At 52.5% G+C, this 27,647-nt stretch overlaps 2 protein-coding genes across 5 annotated transcripts; one reads left to right on the top strand and one right to left on the bottom strand.

Moving 5' to 3' along the window:
* Nucleotides 1-45: 45 nt before the first annotated feature.
* DENND6B (DENN domain containing 6B) lies at nt 46-21,793 on the top strand. 4 transcript variants are annotated; one of them, XM_048925660.1, is made up of 20 exons: nt 46-238; nt 5,187-5,225; nt 5,315-5,357; nt 6,475-6,587; nt 8,486-8,566; nt 10,694-10,799; nt 11,879-11,958; nt 12,202-12,264; nt 13,069-13,124; nt 13,610-13,732; nt 14,112-14,207; nt 14,305-14,399; nt 14,936-15,001; nt 15,609-15,673; nt 16,115-16,204; nt 17,168-17,221; nt 17,561-17,670; nt 18,948-19,050; nt 19,909-19,983; nt 20,328-21,793. In XM_048925660.1, the coding sequence occupies exons 1-20, from the start codon at nt 101-103 to the stop codon at nt 20,448-20,450; spliced, it is 1,719 nt and encodes a 572-aa protein (XP_048781617.1). In that variant the 5' UTR covers nt 46-100; the 3' UTR covers nt 20,451-21,793. The 4 variants fall into 4 exon arrangements, with proteins under 4 accessions (XP_048781617.1, XP_048781634.1, XP_048781644.1 ...); XM_048925677.1 differs by lacking the exons at nt 19,909-19,983; nt 20,328-21,793 and adding exons at nt 19,324-19,400; nt 19,581-19,700; XM_048925668.1 differs by lacking the exon at nt 46-238 and adding an exon at nt 4,804-4,954.
* A 909-nt stretch (nt 21,794-22,702) lies between these two features.
* On the bottom strand, nt 22,703-27,533 carry GCC1 (GRIP and coiled-coil domain containing 1). The gene is made up of 2 exons (XM_048925543.1): nt 26,220-27,533; nt 22,703-25,031 (listed from the first exon to the last, which is right to left on the bottom strand). Exons 1-2 carry the CDS (start codon nt 27,264-27,266, stop codon nt 23,724-23,726), a joined length of 2,355 nt encoding a protein of 784 aa, XP_048781500.1. The 5' UTR covers nt 27,267-27,533; the 3' UTR covers nt 22,703-23,723.
* Between the last annotated feature and the right edge of the window lie 114 nt (nt 27,534-27,647).

Raw genomic sequence — 27,647 nt, 5'->3', positions numbered from 1 at the left:
TGTGCGTGAGTCCTCCAAACCGCAAGGGGGCGCAGCGCGGCTCGGCTGGGCGGAGCTTTGGGGGCCGGGCCGGGCCGGGCCGGGCGGAGCGGGCGCTGCCATGGACGCGCTATGCCGGGCCGAACCCCGGCCCCGCCGACCCGCAGCCGCGTCTCCGCTGCCTTGGTCCCGCTTCTCCGCATGGTTGGATTGCGTCTGCGTGGTCACTTTCGATCTGGAGCTGGGCCAGGCCATGGAGGTGCGAGGAGGGAACGGTGGGCCTAAGGGGGATGGCGGGGAGCTGAACGGGAAGCGGGTTGGGCCGCGCCGTGTTCGACGGCTGAGGGCCGGGGAACGTGAGGGGGGAGCGATGCTGAGGGCCGAACCGGCAGCGCTGCGGCGGGTTTCCCGTTTCCCTTTATCCCTGCGGGGAGGGAGGTGTCGGAGAGCTGCTGCTGCTGATCCCCAAAGGATGGGGCCGTTCTGTGCTCTGAGGCTTCTGAAGGAGTGAACGGAGAGTGCGGCCCATCTGTGGGGATGCGAGGCCTGAAGGTGGCACCTGCTACAGACTGAAGTCCAGCGTGTACCTGCGATCTGTCCTGTCGAGTCAGACCAGGCATCTGCCTGGAAAGAGTACGGATACCAGGATAATAATAACGGGGTGACTATTAGCCTTTACTTCACAGCTGTGTTTTAATACTGCATAGAATCATAGGACGGCCTGGGTTGAAAAGGACCATAAACATCACAGAATCACAGAGTCGTAGGGGTTGGAAGGGACCTCCAGAGATCCTCAAGTCCAACCCTCCTGCCAAAGCAGGTGATCATCTGGTTCCAACCCCCCTGCTATGTGCAACCAGGCTGTCCAGTGCCACATCCAGCCTGGCCTTGAATGCCTGCAGGCCCACAAAGGGACTTTCTTACCCATTTTCTTGTCTGCCTACCACTATAGTGGAGGATTCATTGCCAGCCATCCGGTGCTGTTGTTATCTTTCTGCTTATCCCATTTCCCTGTTGTTTAGGTCAGGTCTGGACACTGTGGCTGCAGCGGTGAAGAGGCCGTTCAGTGATCAGGGCCTCTGGGCTGCACGTTTTTGGGTTTGAGAAATGGTTCTGTGGCACCGCCCTGTGGGACTTGGGCCTGACTGAGCCTGCAGGGGAAGTTGGCTGTGGATGATATTGGCTGAGGTCAGAGCTTGTCAGAGCCTGGTGTTGGTGTTGCGGGTTCACAGGTGCTGTCTGTAGCAACAGGCTGTGAGTGCTGGGAGTGCCTTGCAGCACCTCACACTGCAAAGTGAGGCAGAGGAAACCTTGCTGACTGGAGGTTGCATCATCGGTGTAAATCTGTGTGTGACGAAGCAGGCATCACAATGGTAATAATTAGGGGACATCTCAGGACTAGGAGTATCTTAGAATCATAGAAGGATTGGCTTGGAAGGGGTCTCCCAGCCCCACCATGGTGCTCACTTCCAGCTCAGGTTGCCCAGGTCCCCATCCACAGCCTCAGGCAGCTCCGGGGATGGGGCACCCACAGCTCTGGGCAGCAGTGCCAGGGCTGCTCCACCTCTGGGGAAAAGATTTCCCTTCACGTCTGACCCCAGTCTCCCCTTCTAGAGTTTATAGCCGTTCCCCCACGTCCTGTCATTCTTTGCCTGTGTATCAAGCTGTTCTCCTCCCATTTATCAGCTCCTGTGAGATGACTTATGCCCACATGACTTGTGCTCTGAAAACCAGAAAGTCCTGACTCCTGTATTTCGAGGGTGTACGAAGGAAAACATGATGCAGAAATGAAGATCTGGCTGCAGAGTCGAGTGCAGAGAGTGATGGCCAGTGGCTCAACGTCTGGATGGGGATCAGTGATGAGTGGTGTCCCACAGGGATCAGTGCTGGGATTGATACTCTTGAGTGTCTTCAGAGGAGGGGACAGACCCTCGAGCAGGGTCTGTGTTGGTAGAAAAAGGGGAAATGGCTTCAAATGCGGAGAGATTTAGGTTGGATCCAAGGAAAAAAAGTCTTTCACAGGGAGGGTGGTGAGGCAGTGGCACAGCTTGCCCAGAGATGTGGTTGATGCTCCATCCCTGGAGGCTTTGAAGGCCAGGCTGGATGAGGGCCTGGGCAGCCTGATGGAGCTGTGCTGTCCCTGTGCATTGCAGGGAGTTGGAACGGATGGCTCTCAGAGTTCCCTTCCAGCTCTAAGGATTCTGTGATTCCACGAAACGGAGCATCCTTTGCAATTCTGACTCCTGCACTTTCTTCAAAGAGTCCATTTGAGATAACAGAACAGGAGGGGGAGCACAGCTTTGGGAGGATCCCTTTCCCACACACAGGCACTGTGTGAGCTGCAGAGTCACCCTGAGTCATTGTCTGGATTGGTCTCTTTGTTGCTGTGATCACTGCGGGTGCCAACAGCCACACTTCAACGTGTGTCACCTCCCGGCTTGTTGGCCATGAGGGGGAGAGCTGTTGCACAAAGGATGTGACATAATTTGAGCCAGATACTCAGCCAACAACACTGAGGTCAGATAACGCAAATGGTTTCAACAGAATATGCAACTTTTAATTAAAAAACAAAATTTCACAGAATGGTTTTGGGTTGGAAGGGACTTCAAGGATCACGAAGATCCAGCCACTCCACCAATGCAGGGCCACCAACCTCCCCATTTCACAGCAGCCCAGGCTGCCCAGGGCCCCATCCAACCTGGCCTCCAACACCTCCACGCATGGACGGGGCATCACAGCCTCTCTGGGCAGCTGTTCCACCACCTCACCGCTCCCATAGCAAACAATTTCCCCCTCACATCCAACCTCCATCTGCCCTCCCTCAACTCCAAACCATTTCCCCTCGTCCTGCTCTCATCTCCCCTTTCCAAGACTTGACTCCCAAGTCCTCTTTATAGGCTCCCTTCAGGTCCTGCAGGCTGCACTGAGGTCACCCCACAGCCTCCTCTTCTCCATGCTCAACAAGCCCAGCTCCCTCAGCCTGGCTTTGCAGGACGTGCTGCAGCCCTCTGCTCATCTCTGGGGCTCCTCTGGCCCCTCTCCAACAGCTCCCTGTCATCTGCCCTCCTTCAACTCCAAACCATTTCCCCTTGTCCTGCTCTCATCTCCCCTTCCCAAGAGTTGTTCAGATCATCCAGTTCCAACCCCCTGCTGTGTGCAGGGTCACCAACCCGCAGCCCAGGCTGCCCAGAGCCACATCCAGCCTGGCCTTGAATGCCTGCAGGGCTGGGGCATCCACAGCCTCCCTGGCCAACCCGTTCCAGTCTGCCTGGACTCTCAAGCTCAGGTTTGGATCACGAGCAGCACGAGGCTGCTGCACTTCTGAAGGGTCAGCATCAACCGTGCAGGTCTGCGTTACGAGACAGCAATTAGCAGAGCTGATTATCTGCAGTCTTCAGATCAGTCACAGCCACGAGGAAGCGTTTGGTCGCCTCATGCAAGAAGCAAGCGTGCAGAGAGGAGCCTGCCTGCCCCTGCGGTGCAGCTGTGAGGTGTCCCTTCGTGCTCCAGCCCTCCTGCTCCCACCTCAGCGTCGTGTGGGCTCAGTTTGCTCCCGCATCGTCTCCTCCCTCTCGTCTCAGCGAAGCTAATTGGTTTGTAATTTTTTAATTGTTGGTTTGACGCTCTCTCTGAAGCCAAGGAATCGGCAGAGAAGTGCAGCGTGCTGGCGGGGCGCCCACCTTATTTATAGAGCTGTGCTGAGCAGAGCTCTCAGAGCTCCAGATGCTCTCACGCTGACCTCGAGCAGAGCTGCTGGCACTTCTTCAGGGCTCCTCTGCTTCTCATCTGCTTTAAAGCCACCCATGCTATTTCCCCTGTATTCAGCCCTAGTGAGTCCTCACCTCGAGTGCTTTGTCCAGTTTTGGGCCCCTCACTGCAAGAAAGATATTGAGGCCCTGGAACGTGTTCAAAGGAGGGCAACAAAGCTGGTGAGGGGTCTGGAACACAGGGCTGATGAGGAGAGGCTGAAGGAGCTGGGAATGTTCAGCCTGGAGAAGAGGAGGCTCAGGGGGGATCTCATTGCTCTCCATAACTTCCTGAAGGGAGGTTGTAGTGAGCTGGGGGTCGGCCTCTGCTCTCGTGTCATCAGTGATAGGAGCAGAGGGAATGGCTTCAAGCTACGGCAGGGGAGATTCAGGCTGGACATGAGGAAGTATTACTGTTCAGAAAGGGTGGTCAGGCACTGGAATGGATGCACAGGGAGGTGGTGGAGTCACCGAGCCTGGGGGTGTTCAAGGAAAGGCTGGATGTTGTGTTGAGGGACGTGGTTTAGTGGGAGCTGTTGGGAATAGGTGAACGGTTGGACTGGATGAGCTTTTAGGTCTTTTCCAACCTTGGTGATTCTATGATTCTATGATTCTATGCCCTCTGAGCAGTAAATGCTACAAAGGCAGCGTGGATACTTCCATGGATTTGTAAGTATCACCGTTTCCCTCCTCACCAGGTGCCACGTGCAGCCCAGGGCCGCTGTTGCTGTGATATTTCTTGCCCCTCGTGTGCCTTTCTGCTGTGGGTGTTGATCGCCTGCAGCTCTTTGCTCACCCCTGAGCTGAGGAATCTTCCCCTCAGTTCTCCTTTTTATTGGGTCGCGGCGGATTGCAGGCCTGGTGCTGTGGATCTTCAACTGGATGCTTCAGAAGTCTTGAAGGTCCCTTTATCCGAGATGCTGGATGATGAGCAGGGTGCTGCACAGCTCAGCCGTCACCGGATTGCTGACGAAGCGCGAGGTGCCAGGCCTGCCTCTTCCCATGCACGATAAACCTCGTCTTTCTGACAGCAGCTCTCAGATCAGCGAGGCTCAAACTGAGCTCTGCATCCCCTCCGGCTTCTCCTGCCCATCATTTATTCTTTGTAGTTGCTGTGAGCAGCATCTCTGGCCAGCCAGGCGCTTGGAGCCGTTAAATACATGTTTCACCCTCGGCTCTGGTAGATGCTGAGCCTCACGCCAGGCTTGCTGGCACTCAGTGTGAGCAGGGTACGTTGTTTCCCACGTTGTTTTCCCATCTGTGTGTATGCAGAGCTTCACTTTCACAGCTGTTCTTACTCTGACCCTCCCCAGCTTCTCTTCTCCCTTCCTTATTGCTCAGGATGCCACCTTTCCTCTCTCTTGGTGTTTCTGGTGAATTGTTCCATGAGTTTCTAGCAAGAGTCAGAAAAATCAAAGCAAGAGCAGCACAGTGACTGACTGACTCTCATCTCTTTTGCAGTTGGTGTATCCTTATGACTTCAGATTAACAGAGAAAGAGGTAAGCACTGCATTCCTTCCTTCTGCTGTTAAAAACACCGCATGGCAGCGATGGAGGTTTGCTCACTCTGTGTTTTTGGCTCCTTGCAGAAGACCAGTATCTGCTACTTGTCCTTCCCTGACTCCTACTCAGGTAGGTGGCATCTGCTGGCCTCCCTTGCGGGCCCTCCGTCGCCGTTATGAGAGAAATGGGTTCATGATGGAAGCAGTGAGTCATTGCCTGATGCAGCACCAGCACCAAGCAGCACCCAGCCCCGAGATCTGAACTCCTTTTTGTCCTTCTGGTTGCTCTCTGGCTACAGATCTGGGATCCACTGGGTGGCAGGATGCCTTCCTGGTACCTTGCACGCTTCACCCATGTGAATAATACATTAAAAAAAGAGTCAGAAAGGGCAAATTTTGCAGCTGTCGACTGTCAGCATTTCTGTGTTTGAGTGCTCAATGAAAAGGAGTAGATGGGGAGGGGATGCTGTTGCAGCAGGCGTTCCCAAAGCTGGTGTTTATAAACCAGAGGGGATGCAGTGGTTGTGTTCATTCGTATGAATGCTCCTGGCTTTCAGGCTGGCTCCTGAATGCTGTTTGCCCAGTTCTGATGCTCTTGGATGTGCTTTCATGAGTTTCTCACAGCTTAGGGAAAACTCAGCGCTCCTTTGATGAAAGCCAATTGTTTTCTAGCAGGAATGCCCTTATAACAAACACAGCAATCTTTGCAGTGCCGTGGTTGGAAGGAATTACGCCCCTTAGCCCTCTGTAGCAGCTCAGTCTGCTTTGCCTTGGGTTTTGTTCAGAGAGCTCTGGTGTGTTTGATTCCTTCCTCACAACCAACCTCTTTGTCAGTGCTTGACCTCAAGCTCTCCCACCCATCCTATCCACTCCCAAGCTTTCACACCCTTTCTTTCTTTGTTGTTGTTCAGTTCTTGGTGAGCAATGCTGTAGAACCTGGGAGGTTCCCAGCTGCAGTGTTCGTCATGCTCACTGCATTGTGCAAGGGGTTGCTGCTCAATCAGCATTTGTTTGCTCCTGAATTAAGGCTGCTGGAAGGTTTCTTGGCATAAGGTGAGAAATGATGGCTGCAGCCACACGGGATGGCTGTGAGCCTCCCAGCAGTGACTTGCTGAGCTGCGACTCGGTGACGCCGCCCCTTGTGTTCAGCTACGAGTTCTTCCTGTCTTGTGCTTCTGATTGGGGTTATTCCCTGCTTTCTCCTTGCTGAAACTTCTCCCTGAACATCTGTGATCCTCTCTGCCCAGGTGGCCTCGGGGACACTCAGTTCAGCTTCCGCCTGCGCCAGTCTGGGGGGCAGAGGAGCACTCACTACGAGGACGATGGCGAGTACAACAGAGAAGCACCCCTCACACTGCAGGTCGGTTGTGTTTCGGTGCTCTGAGTAGCCCTGCAGCAGTGCTGTTGGCTTTAAAATCCAAACGTGCCCTCGGTTGGTTTAGAATTACTCATTTGCTTTGGTTGTTTTCCCTTGACGAGTCAGAAAAGAAGAAAGCGTTCAGCGAAGGGGTTTCTCCTGCAGTAATATGAGTGCAGGGCCATGCTGACAGCTGCAGCTGCACCAAGAGGTGGAGCTGAAGCAGGAGGAATCCAGGTTAAATCACAGAATGGTTTGGGTTGGAAGGGAACTCAAAAGATCGTGAAGATCCAACCCTCCTGCTGCATGCAGGGCCACCAACCTCCCCATTTCACAGCAGCCCAGGCTGCCCAGGGCCCCATCCAACCTGGCCTCCAACACCTCCAGGCATGGATGGGGCATCACAGCCTCTCTGGGCAGCTGTTCCTGCACCTCACCACTCCCATAGGAAAGCAGTGGCTCTGTCTGGGCAGAGGGGAAGGAGAAATAGTGGGACCCAGGTGACATCCAGCGGGGTGCACGGCTGCCTGTGCATTACAGCAAGGCAAAACAAGAACATCCTTGTCTGTGGAGAGTGAGATGTTTACCTGCTTGCTTGAGGGAGGGCGGTTGTTTGTGTAGGACCTGTGCAGGACATGGAAACTGGCACGGCCCACATCTGTGCTTTGCCTTTGCTGGCTGCTTTAGCCATCCCCAACACTGATACCAATCCCTGAGCTGTGTGTCGTCCAGCTGCAGGCTCTCTGCCCATCCCATGCAGAAGGAGGGATGCGTTCAGCACTGTTGCTCCCTTTGCTGAAGCAGAAGGCCTTTGGATCAGCTCATCCTCTTCTGTCACAGGAGGTGATGCTTTCTGTGCTCGCGCCTCAACGCTTCTGCATCCGTTTGTGGTGTACAGCAGCAAATGGGCTGTGGGTCTCAGGAGGAGCAGGAGGATTTCTTTACCTAAATTCTGCCTTACAGATTTGTTTTTTTTTCAATTTGTGTACATCTTTACTGCTTTGCAGTACTGGGATGACAGTAGTTGCAAATGGAATCCTGGGCTCCATCGAAAGAGGGGTGGCCAGCAGGGATAGGGAGGTGATTGCCCCCTCTGCTCTGCTCTTGTGAGGCCCCATCTGCAGCACTGCGTCCAAGTGTGGAGCCCACAGTACAAAAAGGACAGGGAGCTGTTGGAGAGGAGCCAGAGGAGGGCTGCTAGGATCATCAGGGGACTGGAGCAGCTGCCCTGTGAGGACAGGCTGAGGGAGCTGGGCTTGTTCAGCATGGAGAAAAGAAGGCTGCGGGGTGACCTCAGTGCAGCCTGCAGGACCTGAAGGGAGCCTATAAACAGGAGGGGAATCAACTCTTGGAAAGGGTTGATATGTGTAGGATGAGGGGAAATGGTTTGAAGTTGAGGGAGGAGAGATTGAGGTGGGACATCAGGGGGAAATTCTTTACCCAGAGAGTGGTGAGGTGCTGGAACAGCTGCCCTCTCTGAGAGGCTGTGGATGCCCCGTCCTTGGAGGGGTTCAAGGCCAGGTTGGATGGGGCCCTGGGCAGCCTGGTTTAGCATTCAGTGTGGAGGTTGGTGGCCCTGCATGCGTCAGGGGGTTGGAGATTCATTGATCCTTGAGGTCCCTTCCAACCCTGGCCATTCTGTGACAGCTCCTGTCTCTAAAGCAGTAAAGGCAGATTGCCAACAAAGCGAGTTCTGTTAAAAAGCAACACTGGAAAGACAACCAAGGCTTCAATCCTGGTGCCAGCGGTGCCTCCAGATGCAACCTGAGGGATAATCCTTGTGTTTGGCACTGTTAGCTCTCCTTCCTTCTTGCTCCCCCCATGGCAAAGAGTGCTTGAAATGAGGGAGCTCGTGGATGGCAGCGTTTGGGCTGCCCACAACAGCACTGTTTCTCTTGCAGAGGGAGTCGGCGCATTACTTTGGTTACGTATACTTCAGGCAAGTCAAGGACAGCTCGATGAAGAGAGGTTATTTTCAGAAGGTGAGTGCTGAAACCAGATAGCTTGCTGCTCCCCTCTGCTACGTAGCTGTCAAAAGGCACCTCTCCATAGCTGTCAAACTGCACCGCTTCCTACGTGACGCCCGCGACGCTTCTGCAGGAAGCAGCAAAGGTCGTGGAGAAGAGGAATATGTGGAAAGTGTCATTCCAAACAAACCTGGACGTGGTTGCCATGGTGTGTTAATCACATGAGCGGTGACCTGCTGTGTGAATCACGAGATCCTGAGGTACTGGAATAGTTCCTTCAGTCTGTGCTCTAGTGTTACAGACAGAGAGGGGACGTGCTCAGCTAGTGCTGTCTGTGATGCTAAACCCCAACCCTGCTCTGACTGGTCTTTCTCCTCCCTGGCAGCCATCTGGGAACGGATTGCTGCTGTGCTGACTGCTTCTTGCTGGTGGCAGTGATGCTGCTGTTACCTCACAAGCCTCATCTCTCAGCAGAAACTCCTTTAACACAATGGAAAAAAAATATATATGAGTGTAAACCTGTATTTTGGTATAGGTGTGCTTAGAATTATTCGTGCAGATCAGTACAGTAACTGCACGAGAGAGTGGGATTGCAGATTCTCCCCAGGGAGGGAAAATGCTTTGATCTGAAGATGCACTGTTTCCCCTGTGGATCCATAGAAATACTCCTTCAGGAGTGATCTTTCACCTCACAAGAGATGGACTTTGAGCACCTGCAATGGGGCTCCATCTGTCCCTGTGCTTCCTGCAGGCAGTGACATGAAGTTTCTTTCGAAGAAATGCTTCAATATAGAAGTCAGATTCCTTATCTGCAGCCAAGCAGTGCATGGATTGCCTTAAAAGTTGTTGAAGCGGGAAGCTTCATAACGTGGGCTCATGGATTTGGTCTCTTAGAGGCTTTCAGAAGTAGAGGGCAGGTGAATTCCTCAGTGAAACTCAGTGTCCTGCTTGGATGGCTTACTTGATTTTGAGTGGCAAAGCCCTGGCTCAGAAATGAGGTGTTGGGATGAGCGTTGCTGAAACGCTCCTTGCATCCTGAACAGCGCGTTCTGTACCGATCAGAGGTGGAGGATCATCAGAGTCGTGATGAATGAACCCAGTGGGGCTGAGTTGGAAAAGATGCTTGTAAAAAACAAACAACAACAAAACCCACGTGAAATACACGTGTATTTCAAACACAGCAATAAAAGCAGCAACAACCACCGCAAAATCACTGCTGGAAACGCATCGTCAATATTCTGCAACAGCCTCGTGTGGCACCAGGGGGTTTAGATTGGAAATGGGGCAGAATTTGAGGGGAATCAACTCTTGGAAAGGGTGGATGATAGCAGGGCGAGGGGAAATGGTCTGAAGGTGAAGGAGGGCAGACTGAGGTGGGCTATCAGGACTTGCAGCCTCGGGTGGATGTTTGCATTTGACCTTGCAGGTCTTTTTCCAACCCAAATGGTTCTGTCATTCTTCCTCCCCAGCATTCCTTTATTTTATCTGCCTCATTTCAGTTTCGACCGTCTGCTTCTTGCTCTGTTCTCTCTGCTCTGGTTATTTTGGTAGCTTTGAACCTCTTGGCCATTTATTTTCTCCTATAGTGCATTTATTTTTTTGCTAGGTCACAAACTTGTGCCATCTCACTTGCAGCGGCTCCCTTCCAGAAGCTGTCAGCTGTGCTTATTTATGAGGAAACTCCTCGAAGGCTCAGCTGGGAGGAATTCTACCAGGCACAGTGCTGCTTTGGAGCTCCTTTTGAAATGATCTCACTCAAGGCTGACAGTTTAGTCTCAACCAGTCCTTGGGCTTGCCTGAATGCAAGATTTCTTCGCAAGTCAAACATCTGATCTTGATACACTTTCCTTAGCTGTAGGATAAGAGCTCGAGCATCCCTCAGTTGGAGCTTTTCTTCCTGCAAAGCCTGAGCCAGAGCTTTGTTGTTGGCCCGGAGGCTTTTCGTTTTCGCAGAGGTGGTGGCTGCTCTTTTGCATTTCACAGTTGAGATCTGGCTGATTTTACTCAACATCATCCGTTTCTGATTTCTCATGATGTTGGTTTTCAAGCAGAGCCCTCTAGGAAGCAGCACAGGCAATATACTGTGCCAGAAGTGACCACAGCACGGTGGCTCTGACTCCTAATGTCCTTTTTTCCCCCCAGTCTCTGGTGCTGGTGTCACACCTTCCGTATGTGAACTTGTTCCAGTCGTTGCTGCAGCTGATTGCTCCGGAGTACTTTGATAAACTGGAGCCGTGCCTGGAGGCAGGTGAGCCATCAGATTGATGGGGAGCAGTTGGCATATTGAAATCTTTCAGCCTTATTATCGGGAGGTTCCTGAAAGACAGCTGAAATGCTCCAAATTAATCCGTTCTGAAACAAATTCCGACAGGGAAAAGACTTTGATCCCAATGCCTGCCTTGTCAAAATGATAAACAGCTGTAAAGGATGCACGAATGGGAAGTGTCTGACAATCCTAATAGGCGAGGCTGTCACTTGTGCATCCAATGTATTCCCCAAGAGGGGCAACGTTTGCTCATGCAACGTCTCTGTTCAGGGCTTCTGTTGCACTGTTCGACTTGATGATGCTCTGTCGTCAGTGCAGTGCTGCTGGCTGTGCAGTGGGAGCAGTGCTGTAGGCATCAATCCAGCATCTGTCCTAAAGTACTGTGTCCAGTTCGAGTGCTGTGTCCAGTTTTGGGCCCCTCACTGCAAGAAAGGCCCTGGAATGTGTTCAAAGGAGGGCAACAAAGCTGGTGAGGGGTCTGGAACACAGGGCTGATGAGGAGAGGATGAAGGAGCTGGGAATGTTCAGCCTGGAGAAGAGGAGGCTCAGGGGAGACCTCATTGCTCTCTATAACTTCCTGAAGGGAGGTTGTAGTGAGCTGGGGGTCGGCCTCTGCTCTGGTGTCATCAGTGATAGGAGCAGGGGGAATGGCTTCAAGCTACGGCAGGGGAGATTCAGGCTGGACATGAGGAAGTATTACTGTTCAGAAAGGGTGGTCAGGCACTGGAATGGATGCACAGGGAGGTGGTGGAGTCACCGAGCCTGGGGGTGTTCAAGGAAAGGCTGGATGTTGTGTTGAGGGACATGGTTTAGTGGGAGCTATTGGTGATAGGTGAACGGTTGGACTGGATGAGCTTTTAGGCCTTTTCCAACCTTGGTGATTCTATGATTCTATGATCCTAAAGCTGAGCAGTTATTTGATGTAGGGCTGGTTTGCAGCTCGCCGTGGGGACGCGTGAAGCGGGAGGGAGCAAGAAGAAATGGGCAGAACTCGCAGGGCCAAGTGAATGAGCTGCACTGAGCTCCTGTTCAAAGCATTCTGTTTGTCTGCATCCCTGCAGTGTGCAATGAGATCGACCAGTGGCCGCCTCCGGTGCCGGGACAGACGCTGAACCTCCCAGTGATGGGGGTTGTCATTCAGGTACGAGCTGCTATGAATGATGCTCAGCAGCAGACTGGGCCAAACTGGGAAGGGGAACGTCTGCTTCCTCTCCTCCTGGGTGTTAATGCTGCTGTTGGCTCTAGATTCTTTTCTTTACTCATAACCACGGTGCAATTAGAACTGGGAATTGAGAAAGCTTTTCACGAGGGTGGTTATTAGGGAAGAAAGTACATTGTGTGTGCGTGCTCGTTCCGTCTCCCTGATTAATTTGTTCTTAATTAGGTGAGAATCCCATCCAGGGTGGATAAGCCAGGATCAAGCCCAGTGAAGCAGTTCAATCAAGAGGTAAGATGAAGTGTGGCATGGCACGAGTCACTGATGGGCAGAATAAGGACTAGAAGAATAAGAAAGGAGGGGTGGAATTGCAACTCTTTGAGAGCCTTGTCCCATCTGAAACCATTTTGGTGTGGGATCAGTTCAGTCTGAGTAACCCATGTGGAGCAGACTGCATGCTCTCCTGTCTTTGAGAACAGGACTCTGCACAGCGCTTCAAGTTATGCACGAGCTGTTGCTTCCACAGCTTTTGTTCACTTTCTTTCCTGGGCATGAATGCATGGGTGGCTCTTTGCAGAACTCTGCTGTAGCCTTTCTGTGCTGTTTTTGTAGTGCTTGCAGCTTGAACACCTTTACTGCTTTGGTTCAGCTTCGATTTTGATTCCTGTTCATCTCATCTTTTCATTTTATTTCTCCTCTCTCCTTTGAATGACGTTATTGTCTGTCTATTACACAGTTCTGGGCTTTTGGTAGCCATATTTCCAGCACTTATTGCCTGTGCCTGTATCTATGTCTGTATCTGTGCTCTGCCTTCAGCCAGGGGAAGCTCCAGAAAGTAAAGGAGTAGTTATGGAGGAGGCCCTTGGAGAGAAGGGATTCTCAGTTCTCATCTAAGAAAGGAAATTCATTTGAACCTGGAACGCCCAATCTAGATCTATTCCTGGCTCATATCTCCAAGCATTGATATCCTTCTTTTAGTTCTGGGCTTATTGTGGAAGGAGCTGTTTTTGATGCATCAGTTTAGATGACATTTTAATCAGGACGTTTCCATTTAACAGCAAAGTCAGATCTGTTTGTTTTTTGTTTTTCATTTAGAATCTCTTACCAGCCCCACTGGTTCTCCCAAGTGTTCATGAACTGGATCTCTTCAGGTAAGAGCCACTGTCCCTGCAGCCCCCTCCTCTCCATCTGCTTTGTGTCCCTCCTGCTCACAGCATGCTATAGATCAGAGGGAGGGAGGGTTTCTCTCACATCCACTGCTGCTCTTGTTAGAGGAGAGTTTCTCTTCTCGATCTCAGCTTAAGCACTGAAGTATTCACCCCGTGCATCTGAGCCAAAGCTTTCAACACTGTAGGTGCTATCCTAATGCATGCTTACATCTGTGTAAGCATTTTATTTTGCTTAGATGAAAAGCCATACTGAAATCAATTGCTTGACGTGGCCCAAAGCATTTCCTGTACACCCATATCAGGTGGTTGAGCTGTGGCTTGTGCAAACAACGTTCTGTTGTGGGATGCAAGAAATCAGTCCTAGGTTTCAAATGCCCAGAGGCACATCTGGTTATGTGATAATAATGTCTGGTCTTTTCTGAGCTGCCTCTCTAAATTCCACTTCTCATTCTCTCTGCCATTAACAGGTGTTTCCAGCCAGTGCTGATTCACGTCCAGATGTTATGGGAGCTGATGCTGCTGGGGGAGCCAATTGTGGTGATGGCACCATCCCCTACAGTTTCTTCTGAAATGGTTCTGGCTCTCACCAGGTAACACCTCATTTGGGGACACAGACAACGATCACACCAATATCTGGCAATTTTTCAGACGTGCTTTTCTGGGAGGTCAGTTGCCTTTAGGTTGAGTTTGCCTGTGAAAAGCACGTAAGAGAAGAATTAGCACAGCAAGACAGTCTTGTTCGTGTTCCACCAACAGCAGAGAAGAGGGAAAGGGAGTCCCTGGTGTTGGGATTGCTGATGGGTCACGGCCATGAGGAGCTTTCTCTCCCCAGCTTTGAACTCTAGCCAAAAAATAACCCCAAACATCTGAGCCCTTTGGATGGCAGGACCGAACGCCGCTCTTGGATCTGTAAGCACTCATTCCTCATTCATGAAGCCTCGATGGCAACTCTTCTGTCTGTTGTTACAGCTGCCTGGCTCCCCTGAGGTACTGCTGCGACTACCGCCCCTATTTCACCATCCATGACAGTGAATTTAAGGAATACACCACCAGGACACAAGCCCCGTGAGTAGCTGACAGCCCCACGCTGCCCACTTGCAGCTGTGTGCCTGGAGGAAGCCCCGAGGGTAACATCCTTCTGTGCTCTTTCCCTTCTTACCAGGCCAAACATTGTTGTGGGAGTCACGAACCCTTTCTTTATCAAAACACTCCAGCACTGGCCACACATCCTTCGGGTTGGGGAGCTCAAAATGTCAGGTAAGGGTGGAACCGCGTCCTGTTGTGCTGCTGTGCCTTGTTGGGGCTGGCAGGGAGTTGTAGCCATCGTTTTACACATCTGCATTCTTGTGAGAGCTGGGAAACCGAAGGGAAGGCTGGACTGAGGCAGCTGATGCGCAAGGTGAGCGTGAACTTGGTGAGGACGAATGGTTGAGAGGAAAGCTTGCTGGGTTTTTTCTTCTGAAGCGTGAAGAAAATGAGAGCAGCTGGGTAGGGAAGAGAAAATTCCATAGGCAAGAAAAGTAGAAGGAGAGACTCTCTGAAATGCAACAAACTGCTGCACTCTGGGCTGAGCAGCCCGCAGTGGGGCTGTATTGCAGTGCCTCCTGAACACGTTCCCAGTCCAAACTTCCAGCCTGAAAGCTGGCACGTGAGAAAGCTTATGTGGGGATGGTGCTAGGAGAGGATGTGGTTTGTGATCCATAAGCTTAGCACACACATTCTCAAGTGTGCAATCTCTTGTATGTGTGAGAGGAGATCAGAACCTAAGTGACTTCTCTCCTGTCCCTCCCCAGGTGACCTGCCCAAGCAAGTCAAGGTGAAGAAGCTAACTAAACTAAAAACCCTAGACACAAAACCAGGTATGTCCTCTTGTGGTTTAATTCTACCTACCTTCCCAGGCAGGGGATTTTAGTGGCTTTGCAGACAGGAGCATCGCACGCCTTTGGTATCACAATAAGTGGGACGTCTTGGTGTCCTCCTGCTCCATCTGCTACGTGGCCCTCTGTAAGGGCGTCCCCCAGCTAATAAAGAGCTGTACATCTTTGTTCTGAGATTGAAAAAGACAATTTACATTAATTGAGGCTAATTATTTTGGTGCTGGGGAGCAGACTTTTAATTTTCTTGCTTTTACGTATCCTGTCCGCTTTTAAGATGCGGTGGGACTCAAAGGAACTCGCTCAGCTGGATGCAGCCCTTGTCAGTTCACTTGCTGCTCGTGTCAGGCCTCAGTGAGTTATCTCACCATAAACACAGGATAAGAAGGTCCCTGAGGTCACACAGCGATGCTGCTGTGTGGCTGCATGAGCAATGCTGTAATTTTTGTAATGAATTTTATATGATGTTTACAATCAACCCCCCGACACACACAGAGACAGTGCTAGAGGCTTCACTGCGCCACGTAGTGGTGCCTCCTCGAGATCTGTGGGCAAAAGCTTGTTTCTAACATGGCTTTCTTTTCCAACCTAGGAATCTACACTTCTTACAAAACGTTTCTTCACAAAGACAAAAGTCTGATAAAAAGATTGTTAAAGGTGAGCAGCTCCAGCCCTGCTCCACATCATGCGTGAGGCGGTGGGAAAACTCTGCTGGCAGCTCGGCTTAGCAGACAGAACTCCACAAGCAACAGATTTACCTTTAGCTTGACTTAAGTGCCTAATGATTCGAGTCAAGTGCACTTGAACGCCTTTCTCAGGCCAGCTTTCAAGTTCTTCACTTGATACCATAGATTAAAGGCTGGCAGAGATGATAAGCTGAGTGAGGACAATCCTTACAATCCTGAACAAAGAGTCTGCAGAAACAGATTCTATGTAACACGAGTGTTGTCTTGAACCAGGGAGCAGGATATGTTTTCTGGGCAGCACGCTTTCCAAAATGCTCAGGACTGGCTGCTTCTAGCTGCAGAGTTTGCAGATCCTGTGTCTATCTGCATAGCAGAGCATAGCATCTTTGTGAACGCCCTGCTTTGCTCGCAGGGCATCCAGCGGAAACGCCCGTCTGAAGTGCAGAGTGCCCTTCTGAGGAGGCACCTCCTGGAGCTCACCCAGAGCTTCATTATTCCCCTGGTGAGTTGGGCAGGGACTCGTCAGGGCGGCGTGAAGGCAAAGGGAGGGAGTGGGATGCTTGCTGAAGTGACAAGTTGGCGCTTGCTCTCTTTGATTCGCCTGTATTAGGTTCAGGATGTGGCACTGGGGAGATATTTAGCTCCTTCCTATGGAGCAAAACGTCTCTTGATTGAGAATTTCAGTAGTTAGCATGAAAGTCTGCAGGTTGAATATGTGGCACGTCGCGTGTGAAGGCAAAATGCTTGTTGCTGCAGTGCAGAAATAGTTACCTCCCCCCCCCCCCCCCCGTGATTTGATTCTAATGCCAAATCTTTGCTCTTTTCCCCAGGCAGTCAAAGCAGATAAATAGTGATGAAGAGACGTGAGCCCAAAACCTTCCTCTTAGTGCTAGAGTCAAAGCTATGCCTGTGTGAAGAGGTCCCTGCTGAGCAGCTCAGGAGCTTGTCCACGTGGTGACTGTTCCCCTGAGGCAGACTGCTGTAACCAGTGCTTGCTTTCGGGGCTTCCTGAGCTGGTTTCCTTAGGGAGCCTGTAGTCCTTTATTGGTGACCATCCGGTTGCACGTGTCTGGCTTCTTCACTTTCTCTTCTACATCATCATAAGGTGTAGTAAATGAAGCAACAGATCACCCCCTGAGATTTTAGGGCTTCCTGCCACCATGGTAGGAAAGGTGGAACTAGCTGATGCTTGAGGTCCCTTCCAACCCAAGCCACGGTTCTTCCCACCTGACCTTTTCTTGTGTCCTGTGTAGGATTCTTGCAGCATGTGGTTTTGTGACCCAACCCCTGGTGGGAAGCAGGCTGGGGTGCTTAGGCTCACGTAAAATGCAGCTATAAAGGAAAAGGGGAGAGCAGGAGGCCAGGGATTGCGATGCACTGGAGAAGCCCATAACTCTCAGTGACCCTGCAAGAGGCTCCTTGATGGTCGTAACATCTTCCTGTTCGTTTCTTTGTTTGTTTATAGGAGCACTATATTGCAAGTCTGATGCCTCTGCAGAGGGCCATTACTCCGTGGAAAGTAAGTTCAACCTTCAGAGCCTTCTGCTTTCTTTGCACTGGCTATGACTCTGCCATATGCTGATTGTGTGTTCTGATACACTGTGTGAACTTCCCTCGTTAAAGGAAGAGGGTTAAAAAAAAGCTGAAACAAACACGAGGACAGATGCTTCCTGTTTTGCACTAAGCTCGGCTACTGTGAGCCTGATTTGAATTCTGCTAGCAAGGCTGGTTCAGATGTTAATGTCTCTTGAGTTACAGCTTTGAATCTGTCTTGTGCAGCCCCCTGTGCTGCAGATACAGAGCTTGATTTCCCCTGGTTTCTCTTGGGGGGGTGTAATGTGGTCCTTCTGTTGCACAGAATCCCCCACAGATTCGTCCTTTCCGACAAGATGATTTCATGAAGACCCTGGAGCACGCTGGCCCCCAGCTTACCTGCGTCCTTAAGGGTGACTGGTTGGGTCTCTACAGGTACGAGTCCATTCATTGCATACCTGATCTCCTGAACAGCTGGTGCAGTTTATAATGAACGTCAAATCCTGAATTGGAATTGAGAACAAAAAGGGGATTTGGAGGACAGAGACAAGAAAAACTCATTCCTATGAAGAGTTGGTTGGTGTTGGTGAGGAAGAGCAGAACGCAGAGTCAAATCATAGGATCATAAAACGGCCTGGGTTGAAAGGACCTCAAAGATCATCTGGTTTCAACCCTGGTCTAGCCAACCACCAGACCAGGCTGCCCAGAACCACATCCAGCCTGGAAATCAATCTTTTCTCTCTTGTAATCTCCAAAATATGGAGCTCCAGTTGGGTTTAGGGCCTGCAAACCTGAAGGTGGAGAACTGAAGAACACCTGGATTCTCACCGATGGGGAACAAGGGGTCTTGGCTTTGCTGTCAGCTGTGTAGTTCATTCTCTTCCAGGGAATGTCTCCTTTTTAAGTGCCTGGCCCTTGGCAGGTGGAGCAGGAAGGTGTGTGGTTGTACACTTTGGTACAGCATTCAGCACTGCTTTGTTTGTAGTGCAAACCAGCAAGGCAGTTTGCACGTAAAAGACAGTTTTTTTAGGGTAGGATTTAGGATAGCGTGTGGGAAAGTGTGCCCATAGCTTTCATCAAGGAGAACTGGTTTTGTTCTGAAGTTCTCTAATGCTCTGAGATGAAGGGAGGAGTAATGCTGCCCTGTCTGCTTCCCTGGGTAGCCCAGTGAAAACTTGTTTATTGCTGCACCATGCTGGAGAGGCAGGAATTGCACATCCTTTGTCATCGCCTGGGTGATACCTTGCTTATGTGGGAGAGATGCAGAGAGCAATTATTTGGGGTTCGGGTCAGTGCCAGCAAGTGTCTGACAGCTTTCAGTGTCAGGAAAGAAGGGGAATCGAGCCAGATACTGCAGAGGAACATGAATTTCTTCCTGTGGTTGGGCCATCCTGGTTGTCCACCAAAAAAGGGGTTATAGATAAACAAGAAGGGCAAAGGGCAGTGCTTATTGAATCGGTTCAGGCTTGAGCTGATGCAGAGGAAGGTGTGAGACTGGCAGGACCGTCCCTCTGTTGGTGACGATCCGCTGAGGCTGCATCGTGCTAATGCCTGATGGAAGAGGAGATGAGAAAAGAGCTCATTAGTTCATAAGCAGTTGACACCAAGTCACAATGCCTGCGTCTGCTGCACGGGAAGGGAAATGTGGAGCCAGTGTTGTACTTGTTGGGATCCCTCCTGTCCCCTTCTCACTGTCACCTTGCTTTCTGCAGGCGTTTCTTCAGGTCTCCCAACTTTGATGGCTGGTACCGTCAGAGGCACAAGGAAATGACCCAGAAGCTGGAAGCCCTTCACTTGGAGGCCATCTGTGAAGCGGTACGTGCCAGCTGCTCGTGTTCAAACCAGGGCTGGAATTCTCAGGCCCGACACCTGGAAGATGAGAACGCTGCTTGGATGTTCACCGACGCCTCTTGGTTCTCTGGCAGAGTGGGGATGGTGCCTGGTGCCCAAGGGAAGCACAGGGCTGCCTCGTGCCTGGGTGCAGAGGTGCCCTCGTTCCCCATAAGTGCTGTTATCCAAGCAGCCCCACTTGCTTAGCCAGCGCAAACCCGCTCTGGTTGCTCCTGTCAACTGTTTCTCATTCATCAGGCCCTTCCCAAGCCAACAGAGACCCAGACTGGAAACGTCATCTTTTGCTGGCTCCCTTAAATGCCTATTGAAAATAGGTAGGAATTTTAGCAGTGATGGCTGGTGCAATTTCTAAAACTGAGCTGCTGCAGGGATCACCCCAGGAGCTCTGGCATCCCTCCCAGTGCACCTTCAGCTGCAGTGCTTGCTTCACCGGTTAGCTGTGCAGGTCCTCGAGCGTGGTGTGGGAATGCCAAAGCTGTTTCCTTTCTTAACAGGCCTGACTCTGGCAAATAGATGTAAGTTCTGAGCGCAGCACGAGATGCAGAGTGCTGACTGGAGGAGGGGAGCCCTGCACCATCTGCGTATTGCTGCATCTTTCCTTGATTCTTCTCTTGCAGGCAAGAGCTTGATGCTGTCGTGGGCAGAAAAGTGGGGAGAGCTCTGTCTTGCTCATTTAGGCTTAAGTGCTGTGAGCAGAGTTATGAAAGAGGATGAGAAACCTCCTCCTCGCTTTTATTTCAGGCTTTGCTTAGGGGTGTCTCTGAGAAAAGTTTCTGTAAAGAAGAAATGGCTCTGAAGGAAGCTGTTCTTCTCTTTCTGTAGAACATCGTGGCATGGATGAAGGACAAGTCAGAGGTGGAGATCGTAGACCTGGTGCTAAAACTCCGTGAGAAGCTGGTAGGTTTTCCTCCCCTCTTCCTGTACTCGTTCCTTCCTGTGTCCCTGTGGCACGGAGCGACCAGGGGGTGTAGATTGCAGCTGATGCTTAGAAAGCTTTGTTCTTCCTCCCTCATTTGGAGGACTGGCAAACGGGACAGTGGTGATCCTTAGAGGTTGCCTGCGAGAGAATTCCAAGTTCTGTCTCGTTCTGTCGGCCTGAGCCCCAGCTGGCTGCTTCCCATCTCTTTTCCCTTAGCCCCGCTGCAGAGACAGCGTGAGGTTTGCTGAGCCAACGCCAAAGCAGAAAGAGGACACGAAGCTGTTTCAGGTCTCCTCATTTCCTCCTTCCTCCCTCCCTGCAGGTGAGAGCCAGGTGCCAGCACCTCCCCGTAAAGGAGGAGACCCTGCGGCGTGTGGGCCTCTACATTGAGACCATCATTGACTCCTTGCCTGAAGATCTGCAGGCAGTGCTGCACCACCACTGAGTGCCCTGAGGAGCTGTTGCAGAAAGAAGGGCCCTCCCATGCTGAGAGCAGCAGCTGCGGTCACCCTTGGAAAGGAAACTTCTTCCCTGATCCAGCCTCCGTGGCCCCGCCAGGACCTTCCTCAGGAGCGTGTTTGATTTCTGAGCTCACGGATCAGAACTGGAGCAGAAATGGGAAACCACGTGGGCTGTTCTGCCTCGTCCTGCTGCAAGGAGCTGGATTTAGGGGCCCGTAAATGAAAAACAGTTTCCTGCGTGGCTGCGAATAGGTCAGAAAACTGCAGCCGGGCTTTCAGCAGCATGCGATAGGCTGTGCAAAACATGTTTTGCCCATATATACACATATCCATCTTTGTCTAGTGCTTGGGCTCTCAAAATTTCAGTGCCGTCATCCTGCCTGGAAGAAGTGGGATCAGCGCTGTGTGGGGGAGTTGTTTTCAGGATGGCTCCTGCTGGTGATGAGAGGGATGCTGGTTCCCCACTGGTGGAAAAGAAGTGTTGCTGCCCATTCAGCAGCCTGACTCATAGCAGCGAGAGCTTCAGCTGTGATGGGAGTGGGAGGCTGAATTGCTGGACATGGAACGCTGTTTTTTCTTCAAGGCAAAGAGAAAGAGAGAGAGAAAAAGAAAAGGGGCTGGTGCATCTGCAAGGAGCAGAGCTCTCCGGAGAGGGCAGTTGTGCACTGTGTGAATGGCATCAGCTGGCACAGCCCTGCAGAGAGGAGCTGGTCTCCAACTGGAATTTATTCTGCTTGGGAAAATCGAGTATGGTAACATGTAGAGTTGGAGCTGTGCCTTGGGCAGCAAGGTATGTCTTAACACGGTCAGCCCGCTTGCTGACCTAAAACACGGTGCAGGATCTGATTCGGGCAGTCTCACGATTGCTGCCACTGCATTCCACCATCTGCCACTTTATCCAGCGCCCTGGTGTGCCTGCAGAACGGTTTTCAGGATGGGCTGGGCAGCCTGATGCACTCCTTCCCACCCCAGGAGCAGAGGTGAGCGCTCACACCGTGCAGAGCTGCTGCAGCTCTCTGTTGGCAGCGCTGAGCACTCGCGTGGAGCGAGCTGCCTCCTCCTTCAACCTCAGCCCAGAGTGTTGGGGCAATCTCAGCAAGTGGTGGAGGTTCTGTGGGACAGCACAGAGGGGAATATGGCTGCTCTTCCTGCTGCCTTCAGCCTGGAAGGAGCAAAGCCTTGGCCGTGCTGCCCCCCGTAGCATTTTGTGCCACGCTCCTTAGCAGCAGCCCTCCCTGTACAGTGTATATTGTGTACATAGTTTGTGCGTGTGTTGCTGCTGTGACAGCTCTGCAGTGACTGTGGTGGACTGAAGCACTGATGTATAGTAGAAAATAATAGTTTAAAAAAGAATTGAGCCAAGCTGTTTCTTGGTTTTTGGGTCTGAGATGAATTTGTTGAGGAACCTGGGCAGAGATGCTGAGTTCATGCATGGAGCTTCTGTTCCTTCGGGGGCTGTTTCTGTAGAATTGCCCCATGTGGAACCAGCACAGCTCCCATCTGCTGTGTGTCACCATGTCCTGCACACAGACCTTCACCTACAAAGCTCCAGGTGTGTGAATGGCAATAGCTACTGCAGCTCCAAATGGAATTTATTCTGCTTGTTAATCTGGGCAGTGCGTGAGCACGCACCCTGTGGCGCTCAGCAGCCCCAGCTCCTCATCCTGCTCTGCAGCAGCACAAAGATCCTCGTGTTCACAAGTGTTTTTCCCCTTCAACACTGCGTTCTCAGCTTTGTGCTCCTCCCAAGGAAGGCAGTTATCACACTTCTTGCAACCAGCTGCCCACAGTTGCCATCTTCACTTTCCTAACAGCTTCTGTGTGCCATCGCCTCGTGCCATGCCCTGGCTGCACGTCCAGATTTGCACCCCAGCTTTCAGAGAACCTTATGGGACCCCTGTCCCCATCCTCCCCAGCACTGTTTCTCCGTGGTGGTGCATTAAATGACTCAATCCTTGCTCATTCCTGGTGGTGGAGGAGTCACAGTGGCCACCAAACAGGTGGCACTGCTGTGGGCTGGGTGTCCTCCCAGCTCAAGCTGCCCAGGGCCCCATCTGTGGCCTCAGGCACCTCCAGGGATGGGGCATCCAGACTGCCTCTGGATGAAGGATTACCTCCCCATCTAACTTCAGTCTCCTCTCTTTTAATTTACAGCCATTTCCCCCCTCCTTGTCCCAGCACAATGCTCACCACTCAAACCATAGGTTCCCAAACAGCAGCCAAGTTAAGCATCAAATACGTACATGTTCAAGTTTATTTTGGAGGGTGATGGCTGAATAAAGAGAGAAAAGAGGGAGAAATGTGCAGGAAGGGCTGAGAGATGGAGGGGAGTCAGGAGGGGGGCCGTGAGAGAGCAGAGGGAGGAACTGTGCTGTGAGAGCTCCAAGGAGCTGACAGCAGCATGAGGACCCTCCTGTGCTGCAGGGCTGCCCCTTGTTGGGTGAGGAAACACTGAGCTGTGGCTTCTGCTGCTCCCACAGACTCTTCCCACTGTGCCTGTCCACACCCAACACACAGACCTGGCTTTGCCCTCACAACCTGGTGTAAACCACATGTGCAGATGTCTTCCCCAAGTCAGGGCTGAGCAGCACGGAGCCAGCTGCTCCAGGCTCGCATTGAACTGATGCAGTAACCTCAAGGTCTATCAGCAGTGCTTACTGCATCCCACAGACTCAGCGGTGAGACCAGGGAGCACGCTGTTCCCTGAGCTGCCACCTTCTGCCCCTCACCTCTGCTTCTTCCACCCCCACGAGACCATGCCTTGCTCCCAGGGCGCTGCAGAACATCCTGCAGGTCAGCAAAACTCCCCAACTTGGCTCACAAACATCAGCTGAGCAGTCGGTGCTGACTTCAGCCCTCCCTCATCTCTGCAGGGTCCAGCAGCTGAGGTCTCTGCCCTAACAGAACCAGAAGGGAAGCACTGCTTGCTCCCGTGCAGCTGCAGGGCTCAGAGCATCCTCCCTGGGAAACACAGGGAAGCAGGGAGGGAGTTCCTGGTCTGTCCAAGAGAGTCCCAACTTGATTATTCTTTAAAAATAATCGAGTTCCAGCTCAGAGCAGGAGAACGATGCGATCCTACCAGAGGGGCTGGCACAATTCTGCTTTAAATCCATGCTGACAGCACCAGCTCAAAGCACGGCTCTGTGCTGAGAGCTCCCTGCTCTGCTGCTGCTGGAGAGGAGCTGCCCCACACGGCAGGAGAGCTCAGCAGAAAGGTTGTTCCCAGACACAGGCAGTGAGGGACAACCACAACCGCCTCATCTCTTCCCCGACAGCCACCAGCTGCTGTGTGCTGACTGCTTTCTGACAGCCTGCTTCTCCTCTGGGCTGAAGTGCAGAATAGTCAATATGGCAGTGAGAGTCTGCTGGCGGCCGAGGGAATCCGGCAGCGTCAAAAACCTATAGACGATGTTCTTCAGGTACTCCAGGTTGGCTCCTTCTCTGCTCTTATCTCTGAAGTTCTTCTGGATTTCGTTCTGAAGTGCCGACACCTCTTCCCGGTGCCTCTCTTCCTCCACCAAGACTTTCTCCTGGAGCTGGTGAACCTGCATTTCCAGCTTGTGCTTCTGCTTCCTCAGCGCCACGATTTCCACCTCCTTGCGGGCCAGCTGCTCCGCATACAGGATGAAGGTGGGCTCTGCGTTGGTGGAGAGGTGCAGAGCCTGGGGGAGGATCTCTGTGGAGCCGTTAGCCGGGGGGTCAGCGCTCGCAGCGTCAGTCCCTGGTGCCATGTAGTTCTTGGAGCCCTGGAGCCCGGTGTAAGGCAACACGACGGATCTCAGCTGCTCCAGTTCTTGGTCCTTTTCGGCCAGCACCGCCAGCGCCCGGTCCCTCTGCTTGTGCATCTCTTCTTCCAGCCTCAGCGCCCGTTCCCTGTACTCCAACTGGCAGTGCTCCAGCTCCTGCCTGTGCAGCTGCTGCAGCTGGGAGAACTCTTGCTTCTTGGCTTCCATGTCCAGCTGGTGCTGCTTCTCCACCTCCTCAGAGGACAGCTGAAGCACCACGTATTTCTCCTTCAGGTCAGCAAGCTGCTCCTGAGCTTCCTCCAGTTCTTTGGCCAGATTGCCATCTTTGGCTGACTTGTTCTTGAGAACAACTTGCGCCCTCATCTTGTACCTTTCAAACTCTTCCTTCAGCTGCTTCAGCTCCTGCTGATAGTACAAAGCTGTGGCCTTCTCGCCATCCCCGGCCTCGGTGCCCTTTGGCAACTCCAGCTCACACAGCTTCTCAATGTCCAGCGTGGGCTGACTCTTCTTTGCTGCCGCCTGCAGCAGCTTCTTCAGCTTCTCCATCTTATCCTTGAGAACGTTCACATCCAGATTGGCTTCTTCCACGCTCACATCAGCAGGGGATCGGCTGGAGGCCGCGATGGCCAGGGTTTTGTTCTCCTGGTCCAGCTGCACGATACGATCCTTCAGCTTCTGGATGACCATTTGGTCCTTCTGCTTGGCCTTCTCGTAGGTGCCCAGCAGCCCTGACACCTCAGAGACCTGTCCCTCCAGGTCGGCCACGCGCTGCTCCTCCATCTGGGCATGCTGCCGGAGCTGCTCCTCTGCCTGTGCAGTCTGTGAGCAAAGAGAGCACAGAGCTCTGCAATCACAAAGGCCTTCATTCTGCTCTAAACAACTCCAAGCAAGCTCAGGGACACGCTTTCTCCTAATTTTCCAAACAACCCCCCACCCCCCCACAACTCTCTCATGCCCATCTTTAAAACAGAGACTCAAGGATGAAAGAAACTGAATGCATTTCCCCATTTGTTCCCTGCTCCACAGAGCTGCTGTTAGCAGCATTATCTGCATCGCTGGAGGCGTGCACAGGGCATGAAGCAGAACACCTCACAATCTGCAGTGGGATTTTTTTTTAAAGCGTGTGCCCTAAAGCTTTCCTACACTTAAATGCAATTTGCCTAAACGCTACGCTCTGGTGCACCAATATTAACGTAATTCAGTGGTTTCTGAGTAGCTGCAGCAAACACCTGGAGCTCACAGCTTCTATCACAAGATCACAAGAGCAAGTGGAATGGTGGCACCGCTCGTCAGTCCTCACTGTGAGCCAAAACAGGGCTGGGATCGGCTCATCCTCAGCCCTGTCCTACTGAAGATGCTGGATATCACTTCCATAACAAGGTCGATTGCATGCCATCACCCTAAAGCTGCTAATTAAGAGGTTTCAGATTAGAAAGCTGAAAACTTGTTCCAGTCCATGGGGAAATGAGGATCCCACACTGGAGTACTTCCAGCTGGCAACTCGGTGATCGGCAGCAAAGCCCTCCAGCCCTCTGCCTCACAGCCTGCAGTGACAGTTTCCTCCTTCCCACTGCTTACAGTTCCACCCAGGGGGAGGTGGCAGTTATCTCCCTTTAAGAGGGACTGAACTGTACCTTGCATGGCATTTACAGAGGTGAGAGCACACTCATTGCCACAGCAGGTCGGAGCATTGGTCTCTCCTCCCAAATCCAGCTGCTGCTCAGAGCCAAGTGATGCTGCAGAAAACACTCACTACGTAACTCCCACACCCAGTGGTCACCACCTGTGGTTAACTTATACACTGCATCACTAACAGCTTTTATTTTCCTCAGGAAATATCATCCCATCGAATGAAGCTATGCTATTTTCTCCTATCTGAAATCTCTTGGACTTTGTGACATGTGGCAAAGAGGGAGAATTTGGGCTCCTCCAGCCTCAAACCCTGCTCCAGCTGCTGCCACGGTACCCCCTACTGCGGGCTGCTCTAGGGCTCAATCAGGGAATTACCTTCCTCATCTCCTGCAGGAGCTGCGCTTGGAAGTGGTTCTTAAGGTTGGCCATCTCCTCCTGCAGGTCCTGTACCCGGGGGTCTGGCTTCTTTCTCTCCTCCTGAACAGCCTGCAGCTCTCTCTTCAGGTCCTCCACCTCCTGGCTCAGCTGCTTGATCTGCAGCTCGTAGCCCTCCGCACGGTCAGCCATGCACACCCGTCCTGCCAGCACCTCCCTGGTCTCCTCCAGCTTCAGCTCTGCGTCCTGCCTCAACGCCCTCTCGCTCTGCAGCAGCTTCTGCAGCTCTCTCAGCATAACAGCATGGTCGCTCTGCTCCTGGGCTCGGTCGTGCTGCTGCGTGATCAGACGGGCTTTGGTCTCAGCAAGCTGCTCCTGGACAGACCTCAGCTCCGCCTCCAACCTTTCGGTCTCATCCTCTGCTTTTTTAACAGTGTCATCCAGGTCCTGCTTCATCTTCTTCTTGTCGGCTTGGTATGAGGCTTCCATGCGGGACTTTTCCTGCGTGACCGTTGACAGAGCGCTGGTCAAGGTGGCCAGCTGGGTCTTCAGCTGAAGCACCCTCCTATCAGCCTCGCTGGCAGCACAGGCCATGTCCCCGCTGCTCGTGCTGACACCGCTCTCCGAACCATTTGTCTCTTCTGCTTTAAGAGAGGGTGCAGCTGCTGCGGGTTTCTCCTCCTCAGCGCCCTGCTCGCCCTTTGCACTGGCCAAGCTGGCCGTCGTGTCAGCGCTGGTCGCCGTCCCCATGCTGTCCTCGCTGTGAACCGAGCTCTTATCATCAGTGGGATCAGCAGGAGAAGAGCAGGAGGCAGCCACGCGCGCAGGCTGAGCACCACTCAGGCCGACATCAGCCTCGTGAGATGCCGACAACACCTTCAAGCTGGCTTCCAAGGCTTCCTTCTCATTGATGAGGCTCTTGTAGGCAATCACCACGTCCTTCAGCCGAGCCTGGTAATTCAGAAGCTGCTTCTTCTGCGATTCAATGGTTTCCAGAAGTTCTTTCTTACTTGGGCCACCTCCGAAGTTCATGCCAAACTTCTCCATGGCTCTATGAAGGGAACCGGGCCCTGGGGTGCCCGCAGAGCAGGAGGGGGAGCCTAAGGGCTGCGCTGTCAGGGAGGGCCGGGCCGGGGGGCTGGCAGGCGGCGGTTTCGGGCCTCCCCTTCGGACCTGGGCACGGCAGGCCGCAGCCTTCGGGCCGAACCACCGGGTCGGGTGCTGGCACCCAGCGCGCAGGCGCAGACCACAACCACCTACTTCCGCCTCGCTTAACCACTTCCGCCCGCCGCATAACTACTTCCGCCCGCCGCCGGCGCCCAGTGAGCATGCGGGCTTTAAGTCTCGCCCCAGAGAGGGGAAAAAAAAAGGGCGCTGCGCATGCGCAAAAAGAACAGCTTGGGGAGAGGCGTAGGTGCGGCTGCCAAT

The sequence above is a fragment of the Lagopus muta genome, chromosome 1 (assembly GCF_023343835.1).
Source record: "Lagopus muta isolate bLagMut1 chromosome 1, bLagMut1 primary, whole genome shotgun sequence".
Lineage (NCBI taxonomy): Eukaryota > Metazoa > Chordata > Aves > Galliformes > Phasianidae > Lagopus > Lagopus muta.
This window is presented reverse-complemented; position numbering and strand designations above follow the sequence as displayed.

Bases quoted from the DNA above. Each gene is read 5' to 3' on its own strand.
- DENND6B (XM_048925660.1), top strand. From the start codon at position 101: ATGGACGCGCTATGCCGGGCCGAACCCCGGCCCCGCCGACCCGCAGCC. The intron at 6,588-8,485 runs GTCGGTTGTGTT...TTTCTCTTGCAG, and splicing joins AAGCACCCCTCACACTGCAG to AGGGAGTCGGCGCATTACTT. The intron at 12,265-13,068 runs GTAAGATGAAGT...TTTTTCATTTAG, and splicing joins TGAAGCAGTTCAATCAAGAG to AATCTCTTACCAGCCCCACT.
- GCC1 (XM_048925543.1), bottom strand. From the start codon at position 27,266: ATGGAGAAGTTTGGCATGAACTTCGGAGGTGGCCCAAGTAAGAAAGAA. The intron at 25,032-26,219 runs GTAATTCCCTGA...CTTTGCTCACAG, and splicing joins TCCTGCAGGAGATGAGGAAG to ACTGCACAGGCAGAGGAGCA.